The 21,177-nt window shown below is 34.7% G+C and overlaps 1 protein-coding gene across 4 annotated transcripts in view; it reads right to left on the reverse strand.

Moving 5' to 3' along the window:
• Ptpn4 (protein tyrosine phosphatase non-receptor type 4) overlaps window positions 1–21,177 on the reverse strand; it is a 181,110-nt gene that overhangs the window by 8,638 nt on the left and 151,295 nt on the right. For all 4 annotated transcript variants that reach the window (XM_063258934.1, XM_063258935.1, XM_063258932.1 and 1 more), the window contains 4 exons: window positions 18,655–18,801; window positions 16,745–16,873; window positions 14,407–14,555; window positions 9,244–9,379 (listed from right to left, as the gene is read on the reverse strand). In XM_063258934.1, the coding sequence (XP_063115004.1) occupies window positions 9,244–9,379; window positions 14,407–14,555; window positions 16,745–16,873; window positions 18,655–18,801 (561 nt within the window). The remainder of the gene's footprint in view (window positions 1–9,243; window positions 9,380–14,406; window positions 14,556–16,744; window positions 16,874–18,654; window positions 18,802–21,177) is intronic.

Raw genomic sequence — 21,177 nt, forward strand, 5'->3', positions numbered from 1 at the left:
CTAGAAAAACAAATTGAAAACATATTCACAAAAGAGGCTACTTAATTATTAGCAACAGAAAAGCTACGAACAGTTCAAACTGTTATCAGTAAGGCTTTGGTAAATAATCTGTATCTTCATGATGGAATACTATCTTAGTGAAAACGGAATAAGAAGGTCTCTGTACAGACTACTATAGAGTGATTCTAGAATATTTTGTTAACTAAAAAAAAAAAAACAAAAAATCAAGGAATGTAAAGTATGTACAACCTACTTCCCCACCCCTTTTTATTTTAAGACAGTTCCTTGCTAAGCTGTCTAAACTGGGCTTGGAATATGAACCTCTTGCCTCAGCCTCCCAGAATGCTGAGATTATAGGTGTGTGCCACCACTCCCTGTTCAGCATGTTTCCTTCCTTAAAAACAAAGAAAAAAAGTGAGCAAGCAAGGGAGCAAGCCAGTGAAGGATAAATAGTTTAAAAAATGGTTTCTTATAAAGACATGGAGGGAAGAGGGAGCAGGAGGCTGAACATCATTAAACATACTTTCCTCAATTTATAGGTTTTAGTTTAGAACTATGTAAATATATTATTTTGCATCTTTATATTTTTTATTACTTCTAAAATTAATTTTAAAAATCCCTAGAAAAATAAATCAAAGCGCTTATCTAGTTGATGCATAGCTACATAAAGGGGATTCTCCAAGGGACTTTATGACACTATCTTTTGTAGGATATATCTACCGGTAAAAAAGAAGTAAAAATTAAAATCTATCTTCAATAGTCACATTGCTATCCTGTTAATGTACTTTTGAAACCACTGGTGTGCAATTTGAAAGAAAACAACAGAGTATTTGTGTTATTTTAAGTCTTTCATTATTAGTATTGGAGAGAGGCAATAAAAATACCAGAGGTGTTAAGGAAAACCATAGAATCAGCATTAACTTATCCTAAATATATTTTCCTAGCTCTGGAAACTGAATATTTTTAGAAAAGCTGAGGACATACCACAGTGGTACTATGCTTATACAGTATTCATGAGGCCTTTGGTTCTATCTACAACTGCTAAAGTCAAAAACAAAAAAACAACCACCACCACAATAACAAAAAATGCAAAAAAATTTATGATATGTGTATACCACAATTAAAAAGAAAAAAAAAAAAAACAAAACTGGGTGCAAACCATGCAAGGCCCAAGAGGAGATGCAAGCCAATTTGCCTTTCCTATGAGTCAGTGGAAGCCATGCTGGGCCTGTGAGGAGTAATGAGCTGCCAATTCGCCCTTTCCATGAGCTGGGACAAACCATTTCGGGCCAGGAGCAAAAACAAGCCAACTTGCCCTTCCTGAGAGCTAACTGGCATGTGGGCTGGTAAACAAGAACACCCCACCACCACCACCATAAGCAACTGGCTGATTTGGAGGATAGGCTGAGTTGATAGCAACTGACGTATCAAAACAACCTAATATTTATATTGTTTGACTGACTTTGCAGGCCAAAGGCTAATAGTCTAAGCATTTACTAAGAGGGTAACAATATGCAATATAGCAAACATGGGAGATTTCCTTCTGTCCTGTTTTTGAAATCCAGTATTGTTCTTAATTTTGTTTTGTCCATTTTGTTTTTATTCAGTGTTCTATTTTGATTTATTCTGCTCTGCTGTTTGATTTTATTATGTCCAATAGTATGGACAGTTATTTTGAAGATAACAAGAGGCATTATGGTAATCATTATTGATTTCCTATTATCTTGTTTTGAAATCTTATATCACTTTTACTGTTTTGTTTTGATATGCAAACCAATTGAGACAGAGATTAGTTTTTGCCTAGGCTGCAGGTTAGTTGGACATTGAGGAAGGTGTGGAGCAAATGGGAATAACTATTAATATGTGGTGGAACTATTTTTGTGGGGTGATGAAAATATTTTAGAATTAGATATAGTGATAGTTACAAACTTCTGTGATATACTACCAAAAGGAAGGCTCTAAAGGGGTTAAATTTTTTGTGAGTTGTGAACAACTGTTCTAAAAAAAAAGATTTATATTAAACAACAGAAAATTTGAATATTGACTACTTGATTATTTTAAAAATTATTGTTTATTTCATTTAAGTATGACAGTGGTATTTTGTTGTTTTAAAGAACAACCCTTATAGAGATACACACTAAAATATTCAGGGAGATGCCCCTCTGCGTGGTGACCCCTCTGGGCCACCACCGCAGGACCTAGCCACTGGGACTGTAGCCATGGGCCCACCCCTAGGCCATGAACACATGGGCCACCCCAGCAGGCCTGGGTTGCTTAGGACTGGCACTGCTGGGCCAGTGAACACCTGGGACACCCCAGGACGACCTAGCTGCCTCCACTGCAGCCACTGGGCCTGCCCCTCTGCTGGGATACCTCAGCACAACCTAGCTGCCTCAGACTGTACCCGCTTGCCCCTCCCCACCCCTCAACTTGGGAAACCCTCCCACCTCCTAGACCTAGTACTGCAGTTGACCTTTGGATCCAATCCCTTCTCCCAGAACCTTGGACTACAGTGAATTACCATGCTGGCTGGATGGGAGACTCAGGAACCCCTCACCCAAACAGAAGATCTCAGCAGGCTCCAGGCAGTGTGGTAAGTTTGCCCCTAAAATAGAGGTCTACAGTGGGTAAATAGGTGCAGAAATAAAACTCCCTCTAACTGTTAAGACTTTGATGAGCCTGGCAAGACAGTGGGTAATTCCCTCTTCCACACAGAGAAAAATCAGACAGGTTGAGGAGTGTGCCAATCAGGCCTCCACCAACTTGGAGAAAATGAAGAGATTATGAGACCTCCAGTGACACAGTAGGCCCTCAGCTGACACAAACACTATAGACAGATGTGGTGACCTGCAACTACCTGAAAACATAGCAACAGCAGGAACTAAGAGTTAACCTACAAAGACTTATAGGCTAGTCAGCACAGAAAGAATATAGGACTCACCCAACAGGCCCTGTAGGAGGAATTCAGGTGACTAGCTCTCTTCTTCATTGTGGTACCCAGCAATTGGTCAAACATCAACCACACAGTAGGACTCTAAGATTTATACTATGGGCAATTGAGATTGTTGGGATTAAAAGACCAAATATTTACTCAAAAGGTGAAAATGACAAAATGAAAAGGCAAAATGCAATCTCAAACATCTAGTCCATCAGGAGCAAGTACAAGCAACACTGAAATAGAGGATTCTAAAAGTAATACACCAGGAATCTCTGAAAAGATAGCAAATGAAGTAAACAAACAAATCCATGAGGCTATAGAGGAAATCAAATTAGAAATAATGTCTTATGTAAAGACAGAAATAACAACCTTAGCAAATAAGTTGCTCAACATGCTAGAGAAGAAATAGATTAAAAAATACAGGAGCACGGGAAATTGATTAAAACTTTGAATGAACAATGCAGAAAACAAGCAGAATCCATGAAACAAATGCAAAGAGACATCCAAGAAACAAAAAATTCTACTGCAGGCTGGCAAAACCATTTAAATGAAGCTGAGGATAAAATTTCAGACCTTAAAGACAGGATCGCAGATAGCAATCATGAAAGGGTAGAACTTACAAAAACAAAGCAGCATGAAATTACAATCCAGCAGCTTCAAGACAATTCCATGAGAAACAATATAAGACTAACAGGCATCAGTGAAGATGCAAGAATCAGTGCAAATGACATAACTAAAATATTCACAGAAGTAAAAGAAAATTTCCCAAGCATGGGGAAAAATCTGATATACATATAAGTGAGGCATACAGAATGCCAAACAGTCACAACCAACATAAATCTACACCCAGACATATAATAATTAAGATCCCAGACATACAGCATAAAAATAGAATACTAAAAGCCATTAGAGAAAAGACACAACTCACCTATCAAGGAAAGCAGACTTTTTAGGCCAAACCTTCAAGTTAAGACAAGCTTAGAGTGAAGTATTTCAAGCTCTAAAAGAAAACAGCTTTCAACCCAGACTGATGTACCCAGCAAAACTGTCTTTCAAATTTAATGGAGAAACAAGGTACTTCCATGACAAAGAACAACTGAAGGAATTCATATGCACCAAACCAACCCTAGAAAGAGTATTGAAAGACATGCTAGATAGAGATAAAATGACCACAGCCTCCAGACCAACAACAGAAAGAAACCATCATGCTGGACAAGAAATTAAACAAGGGACAAAAGCAAGAAACCAACAATAGGAACATAACATGGCAAACTCAAGCCAGTATATATCAGTGATATCCATAAATGTAAATGGGCTCAATTCACCTATCAAAAGAAACAGGTTGACAGAATGGATCAAGAAACAGGACCCCAATATGCTGTATACAAGAAACACATCTGATCCAAAAACAAACTCACAGATAAAAGTCAAAGGGTGGAAAACAGTATTCTATGCAACAGGAACCCTGAAAAAAGCAGGAGTAGCTATTCTGTTTGCAGACAAAGTGAACTTCAAACTTAAAAGGATTAAGAGATAGGCCACTACATATCTGTAAGTGGAAAACTACAAGAGGAAAAACTAATAATTATAAATATATATGCACTGAACACAGGAGCACCCAACTATATAAGACAAATACTAATGGACATGAAAAACCAAATACACAAGAACACAATTGTAATAGGAGATCTTAACACACAAAGAGAGATCAACTAGACAAAAAGTCAGCAAAGAAATAACAGAACTGAATCATACCTGTGAGTGAATGGACTTAGTAAATGTTTACAGAGTATTGCACCCAACATCAGAATATACATTCTTCTCAGCTGCACATGGGACATTCTCCAAAATAGACCATATGTTAACCCATAAAGCATTCTTAACTAAATGCGAAGGGAGCAAAATTATCCCATGCATAATATCTGATCATAGCACACTAAAATTGGAAATCAATGGCAAAAAAACCCCTGCAAAACCTGCATAAATACATGGAAATTAAATAACAACCTTTAGAACAACCAGTGGGTTACAGATGAAATTAAAGAAGAAATAAAACAATACTTACAATACAATTAAAATGCAGATAGAACACACTGTAACCTATGGGATGCAATGAAAGCAGTTCTAAGAGGGAAATACATAGCAATAAATAGTCACATCAAGAAAATGGATGGAATGAACACAAATAAATAACCTAAAGCTACATCTCAAGCTTCAAGAAAAGGAAGAGCAAGTCAAACCCAAAGCTCATAGAAGAGAAGAAACTGTAAAGATTAGAGCATAAATTAATGCAATTGACACTGAAAAAATAGTACAAAGAATAATTAATCAAAGAGCTGGTTTTCTGAGAGAATAAACAAAATTGATAAACCCCTGGCCAACCTTATCAAGAAAAAGACAGAAAAAACTCAAATCCATGTAATAAGGGCTGAAAAGAAGGAAATTACCACTGATCCCATGGAAACTCAAAAAATCATGAACACCTCCTTTCAAAATCTCTTCTCACATAGGGTGGAAAACACAGAGGAAATGGACAGATTTTTAGGAACACATGAACTACCAAAGCTCAGTCAAGAAGATATAGCAATTTTGAATAACCCAGTATCAGCTACTGAAATAAAAAATGTGATTAAAAACTTACCAACAAAGAAAAGCCCAGGTCCTGATGGATTCACAGCTGAGTTCTATAAGAAACTTAGAGACAATTTAATGCCAATATTCCTTAAACTCTTCAATGAAACTGAAAGAAAAGCAGTCCTCCTTAACTCATTCTTGGAGGCAAGTATTACTCTGAAACCAAAACCAGAGAAAGATGCAACCGAAAAGAATTATAGACCAATCTCACTGTTGAACATTGATGCAAAGATTCTCAATAAAATGTTGGCAAATAGAATGCAGCAGATCATCAAGAAGATTATACACCATGACCAAAGTGGGATTTATTCCAGGAATGCAACATATGCAAATCAATAAATGTAATACATCACATCAACAGAGCCAAAAATAAAAATCACATGATCATCTCAATAGACGCAGAAAAAGCTTTTAATAAAGTCCAATATCTTTTCATGATAAAGACCCTATAGAAACTCAGAATAGATGGTATGTACCTAAATCTCATAAAGGCCATCTATGACAAACCAACAACCAACATTATATTAAATGGACAAAAACTGAAAGCCTTCATTCTAAAATCAGGAACAAGACAAGGATGTCCACTATTACCACTCCTATTCAATATAGTTCTGGTAATACTAGCCAGAGCAATCAGACAAGAGGGAGAAATAAAAGGAATAAAAATAGGAAATCAAGAAGTAAAATTACCATTATTTGTACGTGACATGATACTCTACATAGAAGACTCAAAAAACTCCATTAAAAGACTCTAGAGGTAATAAACATATTCAGCAGCATAGCTGGATACAAAATCAGCACTCAAAAATCAATAGCATGCCTGTACACAAACAAAAACCTCACCGAGATAGAAATTATGGAAATATTGCCTTTGACAATAGCATCTAAAAAAATGAAATATCTAGGCATCAACCTAACCAAGAATGTAAAAGTCCTATATGCTGAAAATTATAATACTCTAAAAAAGGAGACTGAAGAGGATACTAGAAAATGGAAGGATATATCTTGCTCTTGGCTGGGAAAAACCAACACTGTGAAAATGGCCATATTTCCAAAACTGTTATACAAATTCAATGCAATCCCTATCAAAATACCATTAACATACCTTATAGATATAGAGAAAATATTTCTAAAATTCTTCTGGAAACAGAAGAAACCTAGAATAGCAAAGGCGATTCTGGACAACAAAGGCAAGATAGACGGCATCTCAATTTCTGATTTGAAACTATACTACAAAGCCACAGTGATAAAATCAGCATGGTACTGGCAAAGAAATAGACCTGAGGATCAATGGAACAGATTAGAAGATGCAAACACAACTACAAAGATACTTAGCCACCTTATATTTGACAAAGGGCTAAACAAGCTCACTGGAAAAAAGATAGCCTCATTAATACATGGTGTTGGAAAAATTGGCTTTCCACATGCAGAAGACTAAAAATAGACCCATGCCTATCACCATACACTAAACAAAAGTCAAAATGGATCAAGGATCTAAATATTAAAACAGAAATACTAAATCTACTGGAAAACAAGGTAGGTAGAAATCTTGGAGACATTGGGGTAGGCAAAGAATTCATGAACAAAATGCAAACTGCACGGGAAATACTTCAAAGAACTGGGATCTCATATTACTAAAAAGTTTTTGCACTTCAAAAGAAGTCACCAACAAAATGAAAAGAAAACCCACAGAATAGGAAAGAACTTTAGCCAACAATACTTCAAAGGACTTATATCCAGAACATGTAAAGAACTGAAAAACATCAAGCCCCCCAAATTCAAAGATCCCCTCCAAAAATGGGCATCAGAGATGAACACACACTTCTCAGATGAAGATAGACAAATGGCAAATAAATATATGAAGATTCGTTCACCATTACTGGTCATTTGAGAAATGCAAATTAAAACAGCACTGAGATTTCATCTCACTCTGGAAAGAATGGCTGCCATCAAGAAATCAACTGATAACAAATGTTGGGGAAGCTTCAGGGAAAAAGGAACACAGCTCCACTGTTGGTGGAAGTGCAGACTGGTGCAACCACTATGGAAATCAGTATGGAGATTCCTCAAAAAACTAGGATTGGAGGAAGCTCCATTCAATCCAGCTATTCCTCTCCTGGGTATTTTCCCAGAAAAATTGAAAAAGTCATGTCACAGTGATATATATGCACCTATGTTTACAGCAGCACAATTTGTGATAGCTAAATCTTGGAAACAACCAAAATGCCCATCAACCGCAGAGTGGATGAAAAAAATGTGGTATTTTTATACAATGCAATACTATTTAGCTATAAGAAAGGATGATCTTGAGGCCTTTATAGGTAAATGGAGGCAACTTGAGAACATCATTAGTGAAATAAACAAGACTGACATTAGTAAACATCACATTGTCTCTCTAGTATAAAAAATAATAAGAACTGACAGAATAATGGGATCCAAAAAGTATAACAGATATTGTAAAAGTGAAAGGGAAGGAAAGTGCTCTAAAGGATATAACGGTATGTATAGTATGTAAGATAGATGACCATATTACTAAATTTCTATTAGATCATTAAACAGAAGAGAGTGCACTGTCAATGTTTGAGGGCTTAGCCACTTTTTATGCTTTGATTCTTTAACTTTAACAATTATTGTTAAGATGACAATATGTAATCTATCAAGTAGCAATTTTAGGATGTTAATTTTTTTGAATCCTGTATTCTACTTTTTTCTTGTTTTTTCTATTTTGTTTTTTTAGTTTCCTCTTGTTTCTTTCTTTAAATTTTTTCAAAAAGAAAAAAATAAAATATTCATGGACAAAATGGTATGATACCTAAGATTTTCTCCAAATATGAAAAAAGAAATATGAAAAAAGTAAGTACTAAACAAGTTATTAATTACATTATACTGCCTGCTTTTGTAGTATATTTGAAAATTTCTATAATTACAGAAAAAAGATGGCAGGCGGTTATTAAAACATTTGTTATTCTGTTTCAAGTAATCTAACTTCCTCTAACAATCTAACTTTTCACAGTGATTTAATCCAAAAAAATAACCTTAACACTAACTCTAAAATTCTATGATTTCTCTTTTGATTCCTGGAGCATCATTAAGAATCAGTGAAAATATAATAAATAGCTTAATTTCCAGGTTTTGTTTTTGCTGTTTCAATTTAAGCTCTGGTGTAAAACTGAAAAGGGATTTCATCACAGCTATTTGACTGAAAACAGGCCCATTAAGATTCTCTAGTTGAACATTCTACTTGACTAAGTAATACAAGGCAAGTTCCTTTGCATCGGTTTTAACACTCGAGATTTAACATGCAACACCACTCACACACTGGCAAAACTGTTTCTGTAAAAGGTTAGATATTATTTATTTTAGAAATTGCAAGCCATTACAGTATAGTATCTGTTACAACTTTTTCATCTGCTTTGGTAGTATGAAAGCAGCCAAAGATATTACATAAATGAACATGCCTGGGTTCCACTACAGCTTTATTTACAATTCAGATTTATATGTTATTTACTATTATCAGACTGGCTCATAAATAAAAGTTTGTTCACCCCTGTGCTTGGGTTATTAGCTCCTGGTAAGGAATTTAAATGATAACAATATGATTTAGAATATACACTGATAATAAAAGCCATCATGCTGAGCACACACATGAGTATGTGAAATATAGTACTTACAGGTGTTTGGATCATCATGGCTCGTTGATCTCTCATAGTTCTTACAATGTCTAGTGGATAAACTGGCTGATTGCATTCAATGAGACACATGGCTGTTTCCATTGTAATAAGAACACCAGTTCTTCCAATTCCAGCACTAAAAAGGAAAATGATCGGTAAGTCTTACCGACAATACTCTGTTAAAATTCTTGTGACTTTTTGGCAGAAAAATGAGTCATAATACAGAATAACAATTATGTAATGAGCCAACTTTTTTCCTTTATTACATAGCTCTCTTTTTATTAGTATATGTTTATGATATATAATAACAACATGCATCTTGGGGAATTGGTATGTATATTTATTGTCTCTTAATCACTTTTACTCTCCTTTTTTCCTCTCCTTCTTTTCCCAGAGCCCCTTCACATCTCCACAGAATCTACCTCTGAGTTTCCTTACCATCTCTCTTTCATTTCAGAAATTATTTACATTTTGGATTTCTTATGTTAGAGAAGCCATGGATATTACCGTCTCCGATTTATTGCAGTTAGCATGATGGTTTCAAGATCCATGTATCTTCCTAAATAACTCAAATGTATTCATTATGGCCAAAGAGGACTCCATCGTGTATGTATGCTACGTTTTCTTTATCTCTTCCTCTGTTGATGGGTATAAAGGTTATTTCTATAATGTAGCTATTATAAATTGTGCTGCTATATAATAAGTATGTATGTATCAGTGTAATATGCCTTCAATGTTTTGAGGATGACATTCAGAAGAGACAGCTTTGTCAAATGAAATTTCTATTTTTAGATTTTTGAAGAATTTCCACACTAACTTCCACAGTGGTTGTACCAGTTTACATTCCTACTAACAATGAACAAGGATTCCTTTTCCCCCACAACCTTCACAGCACTCTTTTTGAGCCCTTGATAACAGCCACTCTTAGTGAAGGAAGATGGAATCTAAGTGTTGTTTTGATTTTCATTACTCTGATGGCCAAATATGCTGAACATTTTTTCATGTATTTATGGCCATTTGTACTTTTTCAAAGTATTTACTTTAGTTGCTCGTTTATCACCTGGGTCTTTTATTTTTGGTGGTCTAATTACTTGAGTTCTGTACTAGTCCTTTGTCCAAGAATGTAGTAGCTGGCAAAATATTTTCCCAGTTGGTAGGCTGTTTCTTTATTCTATTGTTTACTTTGATGTTTAAAAAGACTTTTTATTTGATATAATCCCACTGGCTGATTCTTGATATTATATCTTGTACAATTCAGGGTCTGTTCAGAAAGCATTTGTCTATGCCTATCTTTTCAAAAAGTTTTATCAGGGTTTTTTTGGTAGCAGATTCAGTGTATATATTTTTTCATACTAGGTCTTTGAGCCATTTCGATTTTACTTTAGTAAAAGATCTAGATCTAGAGTGAAAGATCTAGATCCATTCTTCTGCATAGGGATAGTCAGTTTCCCCAACAATCTTCGTTAAAGAGGCTATCTTTTTATCAGCATATATTATCGATCTATTTGTCAAAAACCACATAGTTTAACGTGTTTGGGGTTATATTCCATTGGTCAACATGTCTGTTTTTGTGCATTGCTATTTTTTTTTTTTTTTTTGTCTTTTTCCTTTTTATCGGTACCGGGAATTGAACTCACGACTGCCTGCTTACAAGGCAGGTGTTTATGCCGCTGAGCTAAATCCCGAGCCCCTGCATTGCTATTTTTATCCTTGTAGTTTTAAAGTATAACATGAAGGCCAGCATTATAATGCCTTCTGCTATGTTACTGTTGTTCATGACTACTTTGGATACTTTATTTTAGGCCTCTTCTGTTACTATGCAAATTTTAGGATTTTTTTTTATTAGTTCTGTGGAGCACTAGTGCTGTTGGCATTTTAACTGGGATTACACTGACAATATTGTTTCTGTCTACTGACAAACAGGATATCTTTCCATTTTCTAATGTCCCCTTCAAACTTTTTCTCAGGGTACTACAGTTTTTATTATAAAGGTCTTTCACTTCCTTGGCTATATTAAATCTTATGTAGAGCTACTATGGATGGCATTTCTCCTCCCCCCTCCCAGATTTCTTTCTTGGTGAGTTCATTGTTAATGTATAGGAACTACTGATCTTTGTGTTATTTTAAGCTTGCCACTTTGCTAAATTTTGTGTATTAGTTCTAAGAGTTCTAATTTTTTATATTAGTTCTAAGAGTCTTCTGATGGCATTTGGATCTTTTATATAAAGAATCACTTCATCTACAAATAAAAACAGTTTGACTTCTTTTTACCTGTTTGTATGCATTTATTGCTTTAGCTTGCCTGATTGCTCTAACCAAAATTTTGAATAGGAGTGATGAGAATGGAAACCTTTGACTTGTTCATAATTTTAGGGGGGATGTTTTTAGTTTTTCTCCATTTAATATGATGTTGGCAATGGGTTAGTCATCAGGCTTTTAATCGGTTTAAGGGAAGGTCATTCTATACCAATTTTCATCCGTTTTTTTTTTTTTTTTATTATGAATGGATAGTGGAATTTGCCAAAGGCTTTTTCTGCATCCTTCATAATGATTATGTATTTTTACCCTTACTTCTGTTTATGTGGTGTAATTACTGAATTACATGTTGAGCCACTCTCCTATCTCTAACATGAGGCCAACTCAATCTGGATGCATGATGTTCCCTATGATTTGCTGCATTCTGTTTGCAAGTTATCTCGTTGAGGATTTTTGCATCTATTTTCATTAAGGAAACTGGCCTATAGTTTTCTTTTATTATCGAGTTCTTGTCCAGTTTTGGTATCAGAATAATGTCAGTTAGCTTTAAGGAATGCATTTGGCTGTTTCATGGAAGAATTTATGGAGTACTGGTGTTAGTTTTTCCCTTAACTTTTGGTAAAATTCAGTGATGCATTCATGGAGCTTTTTTTTAGCTTGTAGGGTTTTTATTACTGACTCTAATTTATTGCTTTGTTGTATTTTGTTCAGGGATTTTTGTTTTTTTCTTTGCTTTTTTGGTACTAAAAAATGAACTCACAACCTTCTGCTTGCCAGGAAGGCACTGTGCCACTAAGCTATATTCCTGTCCCTTGTTCAGCAATTTTTGTTTCTTTTTGGTTCAATTCTGATAATTCAAGTGCCTAAGAATTTATCTTTTTTTCTTTTTTAAATTTTTGCTTCTTTTTTTGTCTTTTTGAGGCAAGGTTTCACTCTGGCGATCAGTCTGGCCTCCAACTAACTACATAGCCCAGGCTGGCCTCAAACTTACAGCAATCCTCCTGCCTCAGCCTACAAAGTACTGGAAGTACAGGTGTGCACCACCACACTATGCTATCCATTTCTTTTAGATTCTCTAATTTCTTAGAATATATGTTTTCTAACTATTCTCTGTAAGTCAACTTATGAAGAGTTATAAGTATTTACTTGAGGAATCTCCCTTAACAATGAAAAATAACAGAATTATAATAAATTAACAAATATGTAAAAGACAACATTTTATGCTTTAAATTATTTATTTATTTATTTATTTTTGAGACAGGGTCTTGCTATGTAGTTTGGGTTAGTCCTGAATTCACTATGTAACCCAGGCTGGCTTTGAACTTGCAGCAATCCTCCTGCCTCAGCCTTCCAAATATTAGGATTACAAGCATGTGCCACCTTGCTCAGCCAAGTTAATACTTTAAACAAAATTCAACTTTAATAAACTTACCCACTGAAATAGTCAAGAACTCCTGGGTAACTTTTAACCATGAATATAGTTGCTACTGAAGACAGGAAAATGAAATAGACAAATGTGTTTGTTTTGCATTCTTGCCATTTTGCCTCTCAAATATGTAGTGTATCATCTGTTTTGATGATCTGAAAATCTCTTCAAATGTGCTAGAAAGTTTAAAGGTAAAGGATATCTCAATATATCCTCTAAATATAACACTTAACCATGAGTTTAAGTTAGAGAAGAAACAACTTGGCTCTAAACTGTTGGGTTAGTGGCAGTGAAGGCTACAGTTCTTTCAGGGAAAAAAAGAGACACCTGGGTTTGAAGGGAAGGAACAGTAGTCTACCATCGTTCACGTAGAGCCCTTGGGAGTACTCACAGAACATCTTCAAGAGGCACCACAGGTAAGGAGAGAGTCTCCAGCTGGTTGCCTATATTAGAGCTTCAAATTCCTACGTTGAAATTTAATCTTCAATGTGACAATGTTGGGTGGGCATATAGGAAGTGATAAATTGGTGAGGGTAGAGCCCTTGCAGAGGGCATTAGGACACATATAAAAACATAAAAAGGGCTTTAAGGAGTGGTTTTACGTTCCAGTCCCTTTCAACCCTTCTGCCCTATGAACACAGAGCTGCGCTAGAAGTTGTAGCAGTAAATTACTGTCTTGGATGCAGACAGCAGCCCTCACCTGACCTCCTATTTGTAGGATCTTGAACTCAGACTTCCCAGTCTCCAGAACTACAAGGAAAACTTTCGTTCTTCATGAATTACTTTATTAAAGGTATTTTGTTATAGCACCAGAGACAATCTATAATACTATTTTATCAGGTCTAAATTACATTCTATTACATTCTAATTTCAGATATTAAAAGTGAAAAGTTTCTAAAAATCAGTGGAATTGTTCTATCTTATTTTTGTAATGTAAGGATTTAGCCCAGAACTTTCGTACTAAGCTACATTCACAGCCCTTTAAAAAAAAAAGTTTAAAAAAATATCTGGGATGGGGTCTTGCTAAGTTGCTAAGGCTAAGCTCAAAGTTGTGACCCTGCTGCTTCAGTCTGTCCAAACACAGGGATTATAGGTGTGCATCACCACCATACCCCATTAATATCTATTATTTTTATCTCTCATAATCTCTCATAAATTTATCTCTCATTTTATCTCTGCCAAATGTTATGTTAGAATATTCTCTTTGCCTTCTATCTTAAGAGCACAGCTTTTTGAGTTCTTTTTTTTTTTTTGTCCTTTTCTTTTTCTTTTTTTATCGGTACCAGGGATCGAACTCACGACTGCCTGCTTGTAAGGCAGGCGCATATGCCACTGAGCTAAATCTCCAGCCCCTAGCTTTTGAGTTCTAATTATCAATGACAATTACAACATAAAGACAAAATAATATATGTGTGATACGCTATTTAAAATATGACATATTGTGTCAGTTATTCATTCATAGACAACAAGAAATATAATACCTGCAATGAACAACAACAGGTTCTTCTTTTCCGGCCCTCTTATTTCGTACATGACAAACAAAGTCCAAAAAATCACTTGAATCATCAGGGACACCATGGTCAGGCCAAGCTATGTACTGGATCTGAGTGAGTTGACGACTTTCATTTTTCTAAGTGCAAAAGAAAAATTATACACTTTGACTTAGGAATTATCTTTACAAATAAATGTAGTACTCATGTCATTTTAATTTCAGAAGGAAAGAAAAACAACTATACCCCTGTATAAATTCACTAAAACCCTATGTTTTAACAAAAGGAAAGACACCTACTTTTATTTTACTTTGATTTTTGTGAGATAGGGTCTCATTATATAGTCCAAGCTGGCCTTAACCTCAAGGCAACCCTTCAGCCTCAGACTATCCAGTGCTGGAACTGCAGGTGTGCGTCACCATGCCCAGCTAAAAAAACATTTTATAGAAACACTTGTATATATTTAAATATTGGCTATTTATTATCACTATCATTTCTATATCTTAATTTCTTTACTTGCGTTTTTAAGACAGTAATAAATTAAACAGGCAAAATTAAATTAAGATCCAGAGAAGGGCTTAAAGATTAAAGAACTGCTAGGTGATCAAGAATGTTAAAAAAACCCATTTTTTATTTTATCAAAATTGGGATAACTCTGATAAGACAGGGATGAGATTTTAGGAAAAAAAATCTCTTCAAATAAATGTAGTTTAAAAGTCAGAGGTGATGAACCAGAAATGGTGGTACATACCAATAATCCCTGCACTTTGGAAGGGAGAGGCAGGAGGACCACAAATATAAAACCAGCCTGGGCAATTTAGCAATTTAGTGAGATCTTGCATCAAAATTAAAAAAGGGCTGGGGAGGTAGCTCAGTGAGAACATGTTACGTTCAACCCGTAGTAACTCACACACACACACACACACACACACACACACACACACACACACACACAGGAGATCATAAAAATATCAAGCCAAGGATTAGTACTATGAAGAGACTAAGAGCACTGGATTTAAATATATATTGACTCAAATCATGATTCTTCTGGTTATGGCATGCAATAATTTCAGTCTCAGTTTCTTCATTTGACATTTATAATTCTATGAGCTGACAGTCTTACGTTATAAAGACTGCATGAGAATATCTGTTATTACCCATAACTACTCAAGAACAGGTTTTCTGAGATTATAAAGTCATTTTTCATTATCTATTTGGCTTGATCTGTTACATTAGACTATGAGCTATACAATGTATGTTTCCAAGCCTGAAATCCCTTTTCATTTAAATGAAATTTAGCTTTTAAACTCTTGTCACTTTAGCATCATTCAGTGCCAAATTCTTTTTTCTTAAATAAGCACAATCTGGCTCCTTTCCTTGCAATCAGAAAGGCATGTTGCACTGGTCTCCTGGAAGCATATCCTTGGAATAGGGTATTTTCAAAGGGTTAACCTTTGGTGGGAGAGGACTGGGCCTTCACAGCTTGTGTTGTTTGTTCTCCAGTAATTACTTGCTTCTTCTTTTGGCCCCTTTCAAAATCACAAGTGGCTGGCAAAGGAATATTTGGTTGTGGGCAATGAATGTGGAGCATAGTCTCTAGTAGCCTGTCAATACTAGCAGCACTGTGCCTTCTCTATAAATCTTCCAGTAGGGACACTGAGTCATCATTATTAATCAGGTTCCATTTTCAGTTTCGGAAGCCAAGGGGAGTGACTCAGTAGAATTAAGAGTTGGCAGTTAGAAAGCTCTACCTATCTTTTGTTGAAGATGCTGCTTATGATTTTTTCTTTCTTAATACTGAGGTGATTGTGAAGTTGCTAACCCTTATTCTTTAAAAAAACTGGCACCTCTCAATTGTTTTTTTCTATTTCCACAGTCATACCTAAATATTCTACTGGAAGTACTTGGAGTAAAGGTTTTTTTATAACCAAATATATTCTTTGATAATAGCTATGAATAGGCAAAATACTAGTAAGTACTATTTATAGATTCCTTTCACATTGACTACTCATATTTAGTGGCAGAATGGAAATGCATTTATTATGACACAGGAATATTTTTTATAAAATTTCAAAGTATCCTATTAAACTAGACAAACAGCTCAGTAATTTTGTAGTGCTGAAAAATTAGCACTCAGATTAAAAGTATTTTCAACTTTCAAAATCGATCTTGAATACAAGAGCTCTTATGAATAAGATCCTGCTTTTTTTTTTTTTGGTCTTTTTCATTTTTATCGGTACCAGAGATCGAACTCACGACTGCCTGCTTGCAAGGTAGGTGCTTATGGCGCTGAGCTAAATCTCCAGCCTCAAGATCCTGCTTTTTTTACCTCTTGGTTAAATAGCGTCATCTTCCTGAAGATGTAGGCAGAGTTTCCTTCTTCAGAGTGGCAAGTGACTTGGTAACAGCCATAGGATGAACTTCCTGTGGGTTCTGGCCAGTACTGGTGACATTTAACCTAGTATCAATAGAATTAAACAAACAAACAAAATATATGTTTTAAGAACTGAAGAACCATATATACATATATATTGTATATATGTTTATCCAATTTTCATTTTTCACTTTTAAGAACTTTTAAATACAAATAAGTATAGGAATAATTTAATGAATTTTCTTATACTCTTCACCTCAATCAACTATTACAATTTTTTTCTTTGTAATATTTAACCTTTGTAATTAAGTAATCTGGTTATAATTTACAAATATCCCTGCTAAACTTCTAAGATTCTTTTTTGGTGTCAGAAATTGAATCCAGAGTTCCTGAGCTACACTACTAACCCCATTTTTACAAATTTTTATTAGCTTTAATTACATACTTTTTGTGATCATATAGGTCACACATTTAAAGTCTGTGGTTGTTTTCAGTATATTCAGAGTTATACAACTACTACCACAATCATTTTTAGAATATTTTCATTAAACCCCAAAGACCTCTGTAACTTATTAGTAGTTACTGTGTATTATATCCTACCCATCCTCCTTTTTCTAACCTAGAGCTTGGCAATCACTAATTTGCTTTCTGCTTCTATAGAATTGCTTATTCTGAATATTTCATACAATTGAATCATACAATATGCTGTCTTTTTTTTGCCCAACTTTTTCATTCAACATAATTTTCCACACATATCCATATTATAGCACATATCATTGCTATTTATTGCCAAAATATTTAACTATATATCAGATTTTATTTGGTATAACAGTTATTTTCACTTTTTGGCTAGGCTGGAATGCTATGAATGCTCATGAACACCAAGAAGAAGAAATTTGTATTTGAGACAAATCTTCACTATCTAGTCCAGGCTGGCCTTGAATTCAAAATCTTCTTGCCTCAACATCCCCAGAGCTGGGATTGCAGGCACGCGCCATTGTGCCTGGCTTCATGAACAAATTTTTATGTGGACGTATATTTTCAATTTTCTTGGGTAGATCCAACTGCTAAGGTACAGTAATTCTATATTTAACCTGAGGAACTGCCAGACTTTTTCAAAGTAATTGTCCATTTTATAAAACTATAAGCAGGGTGTGGTTCTGTTTTCTCCACATCATAAATAACACTTCTTTTATCTATCATTTTTATTTTAGCCATCCTACTGGATATAAAGTATCTGTGATTTTGATTTGCATTTCTCAGGTCACTAATAGTATCTGTTCAAATACTTTTCCCTTTTTTAAAATTAGGTTGTCCTTTTATTGTAAAGCTGTAAGAGTTCTGTACATATAATTGTGCCTAGGTTCACAAACTTGATTCTTTCCATGATTCTGGTCACAATCCAAGTTGGACAAGAACTGAATCAAATTCAGTGATTAGGTTCCAAGTTGACCTTGTGGGGAAAATTTGATTCAGTTCTCATTCAGTTTGGTTTGTGACTAGAATCATGGAGAGAAAGACCTTGTGAACTAAGGCACCACTGTATACACAAGCCCACTGCATACATTTTCATTCTTTTTATATTTTAGACAAGATCTCAATAAATTAAGTTGCCCAGGCTGGGCTTCATCTTGGAATCCACCTGTCTCAGTCTCCCAGAGTGATGGGACTACAAGCATGGGTCAACATGCCTAGCTATGTAATCCTTTCAATGGCTCTAGTCACATTTATCATGTGTTAATCACCATTTTATGCACTAAACCATGATGATTCACATCATAAAACCATAGGAGATTATTTTGATTATATATACAATATAATTTGATAAAAGTCCAAGCAGCATGTGAGATTCAACTGTGACTTACTCTGCCACGTTCAACTTGTGTGGTCAACATTACAACCATGGAGGAGCCTTGTTCCCAAGTCATTTGCCAAAAATCCGTGCAAGTGTGTGGTAATGGCCCTTGACAAGCAATGTACTGATTAATAATACTTGAAGAAGGAATTTCCATCTAAAATGAAAAAGGCATTAAAGTAAAATCTTTTTTTTTTTTCTTTTTTGTTTTTATTGGTACCAGGGATTGAACTTATGACCTCACACTTGCAAGGCAGGCGCTTATGCCGCAGAGCTAAATCCCCAGCCCCTGAAGTAAAATCTTTTGCATTATATGATTTTACTATGTTGTGAATCTGAAAACATTTACTAACTGATCAGGAAATTGAATATGACTAATTCAATAAAATGTAATCAGCAAAACAATCTTCAACATTAATTTTATCTGTACAAGAAATTTATTGGCAACATTGGCCAGGGGTTTAGCTCAGTGGTGTAAGTTCCTGTTTGGCAAACACAAGATCGTGCGTTCGATCCCTGGCACCAAATAAAAGGGCAACATTAAATAGTTATACTTACTTTAGTAGAAGGAGAGATTTAAGTATGAATATTTTCCAAAACACTATTGTGGTTTTAAAAGTAGCTCTATGGAGATGCTATTTCAGAGGCAGAGAGTAAAGAAATAAAAATGCCAATCTGTAAGTAACTTATTGGTAAATTTTATGAGGATTAAAATTTCTCTCTCTCTCTTCCTTTCTTTTTGTTTTTTGAGATATGGTCTTGTTATGTAGCTCAGAGAAGCTTTGAACACACTATGTAGTCTAGGCTGGTCTCAAACTTGTGACAGTCCTTCTACCTAAGAACTCCCAAGTGCTAGGATTATACGAGTGTGCCACTACACTTGCCTATGAAGATGAACAATTTCTGCCACATGTTATTTGAGCTTCGATTTTGCATATAAAATAACTTTAAACTACCTTTTCAGAGATACACTACTCACAGCCTGCAGATGTACATAATATGAAAACATCTTCCTATTTTTCTTTAAAACTATTTAAAAAGTGGTAGTTTATTACAATGTTTGACATCTTATTTTTTTTGAGGTTGTGTCAAATCAGTATATATAATTTCATTGTTTTAAATGACTCTTCTGTATAAATGTACTGCTATTTACTTAGCATTTAAGGAGTGTTATTCTCTTTGTGAACAATAACAAGGCTGAACTGAATGCTTTTGTTAAGTTTAGTATTTTGGTGCAAACAAAAATATATCTGTAAGGGAAACAAAAAACAAGAGCTAGGTAATACTGTATATACATTTAAAATTTTGCTAACCAAAGAGGTTTTACCAATTTGTGTGTCTATCAAGAATAACACAGGAAAATCTTTTCCCCATACTTGGTAATATAAACATAATTGCTTACCTACAATTCTAAAACTTCCAAACATCTGAACTTTAAGGCTTTTGTTTCTCCCACTGGTAAATCTGACCTCACCTAAGCTCATATAACAGCAAAATCTGACCTTCAGTGACCTAAGATTATTTATATTCTCTGTTTTCACTTGACTGGGAAGTCATGCAGTAGATTGTACAAGTATATTGATACTTATTATAGGGCACTTGTCCCATAATCTAGTAGAGATGTTAACTTACTTTAATAAAAAGAATAACCTCTTAGATCTTCAAAAATGCTGACTCTCAAAGCATATTTGACTGCAAGGTGTGTGTGAATCTGTAATAGGGTATTATCAAATTTTAATCTTTCAATTTCCTAGGTGAAAAACAATAATTTCTTACTATTTTGATATCTTTCTTTTTTATAAATTAAGTGTACTTTTAATTGCTTGATATTGTTTTTCTAAGTGTTGTAATGTTACTGATTTTGCTAAAACAACAAACTCCTTATCAGAGTAACATATTAAAGCAGTCTATCCTCATTCAAATTTTGCTTTTGCAATTTTGACCACTTGCCAAAATTTATATATAACCTTAAGACAGTTGTAGGGCTTTTTGGTCATTCGTAAGCATGCAAAGAGCAACAAAAAATCTGGGCCACCAGATGTGGATGATTCCAGTTGATGACAAAAAAGGTAATTATCTGGTTTCAACCATCATCCTGTAAAAAAGTAGCTTTTTGGAGGGTAGGTGGTGCCCCATTTTTCACATTTTTGTGTTCTTTGTTGTTGATTTTGTTTTTTACAAATGCAGTGTTTAAGTGCTGCCTGGTATTCCGAAGTGGAAGAGGGCTGTCATGTGCCTCATGGACAAAATGTGTTAGAGATAAGCTTTCTTTAGGTGTGAACTCAATGTTAAAATGAAGCAACAATGTATATTAAACACAGTGTTTTTAAACAGAAACAAACTTATGATGAAAATATTGTGATTAGAGGCTTTTGGGAACCTAATTCTGCATTTGTTTTAGAACTAATCATTCATTAGTCACTAATTTGATATTTGCAAAGACTTCATGCATTGTAGTATCTTAAATAGTGACAACTGTATTTACAAATAAAGTAGTTTGTTACAACTACTGAAGCTGTAACAAACATCACTT

This window comes from Cavia porcellus, unplaced genomic scaffold (assembly GCF_034190915.1).
Source record: "Cavia porcellus strain 051 isolate PalLab524CR breed Dunkin Hartley unplaced genomic scaffold, mCavPor4.1 scaffold_12, whole genome shotgun sequence".
NCBI lineage: Eukaryota > Metazoa > Chordata > Mammalia > Rodentia > Caviidae > Cavia > Cavia porcellus.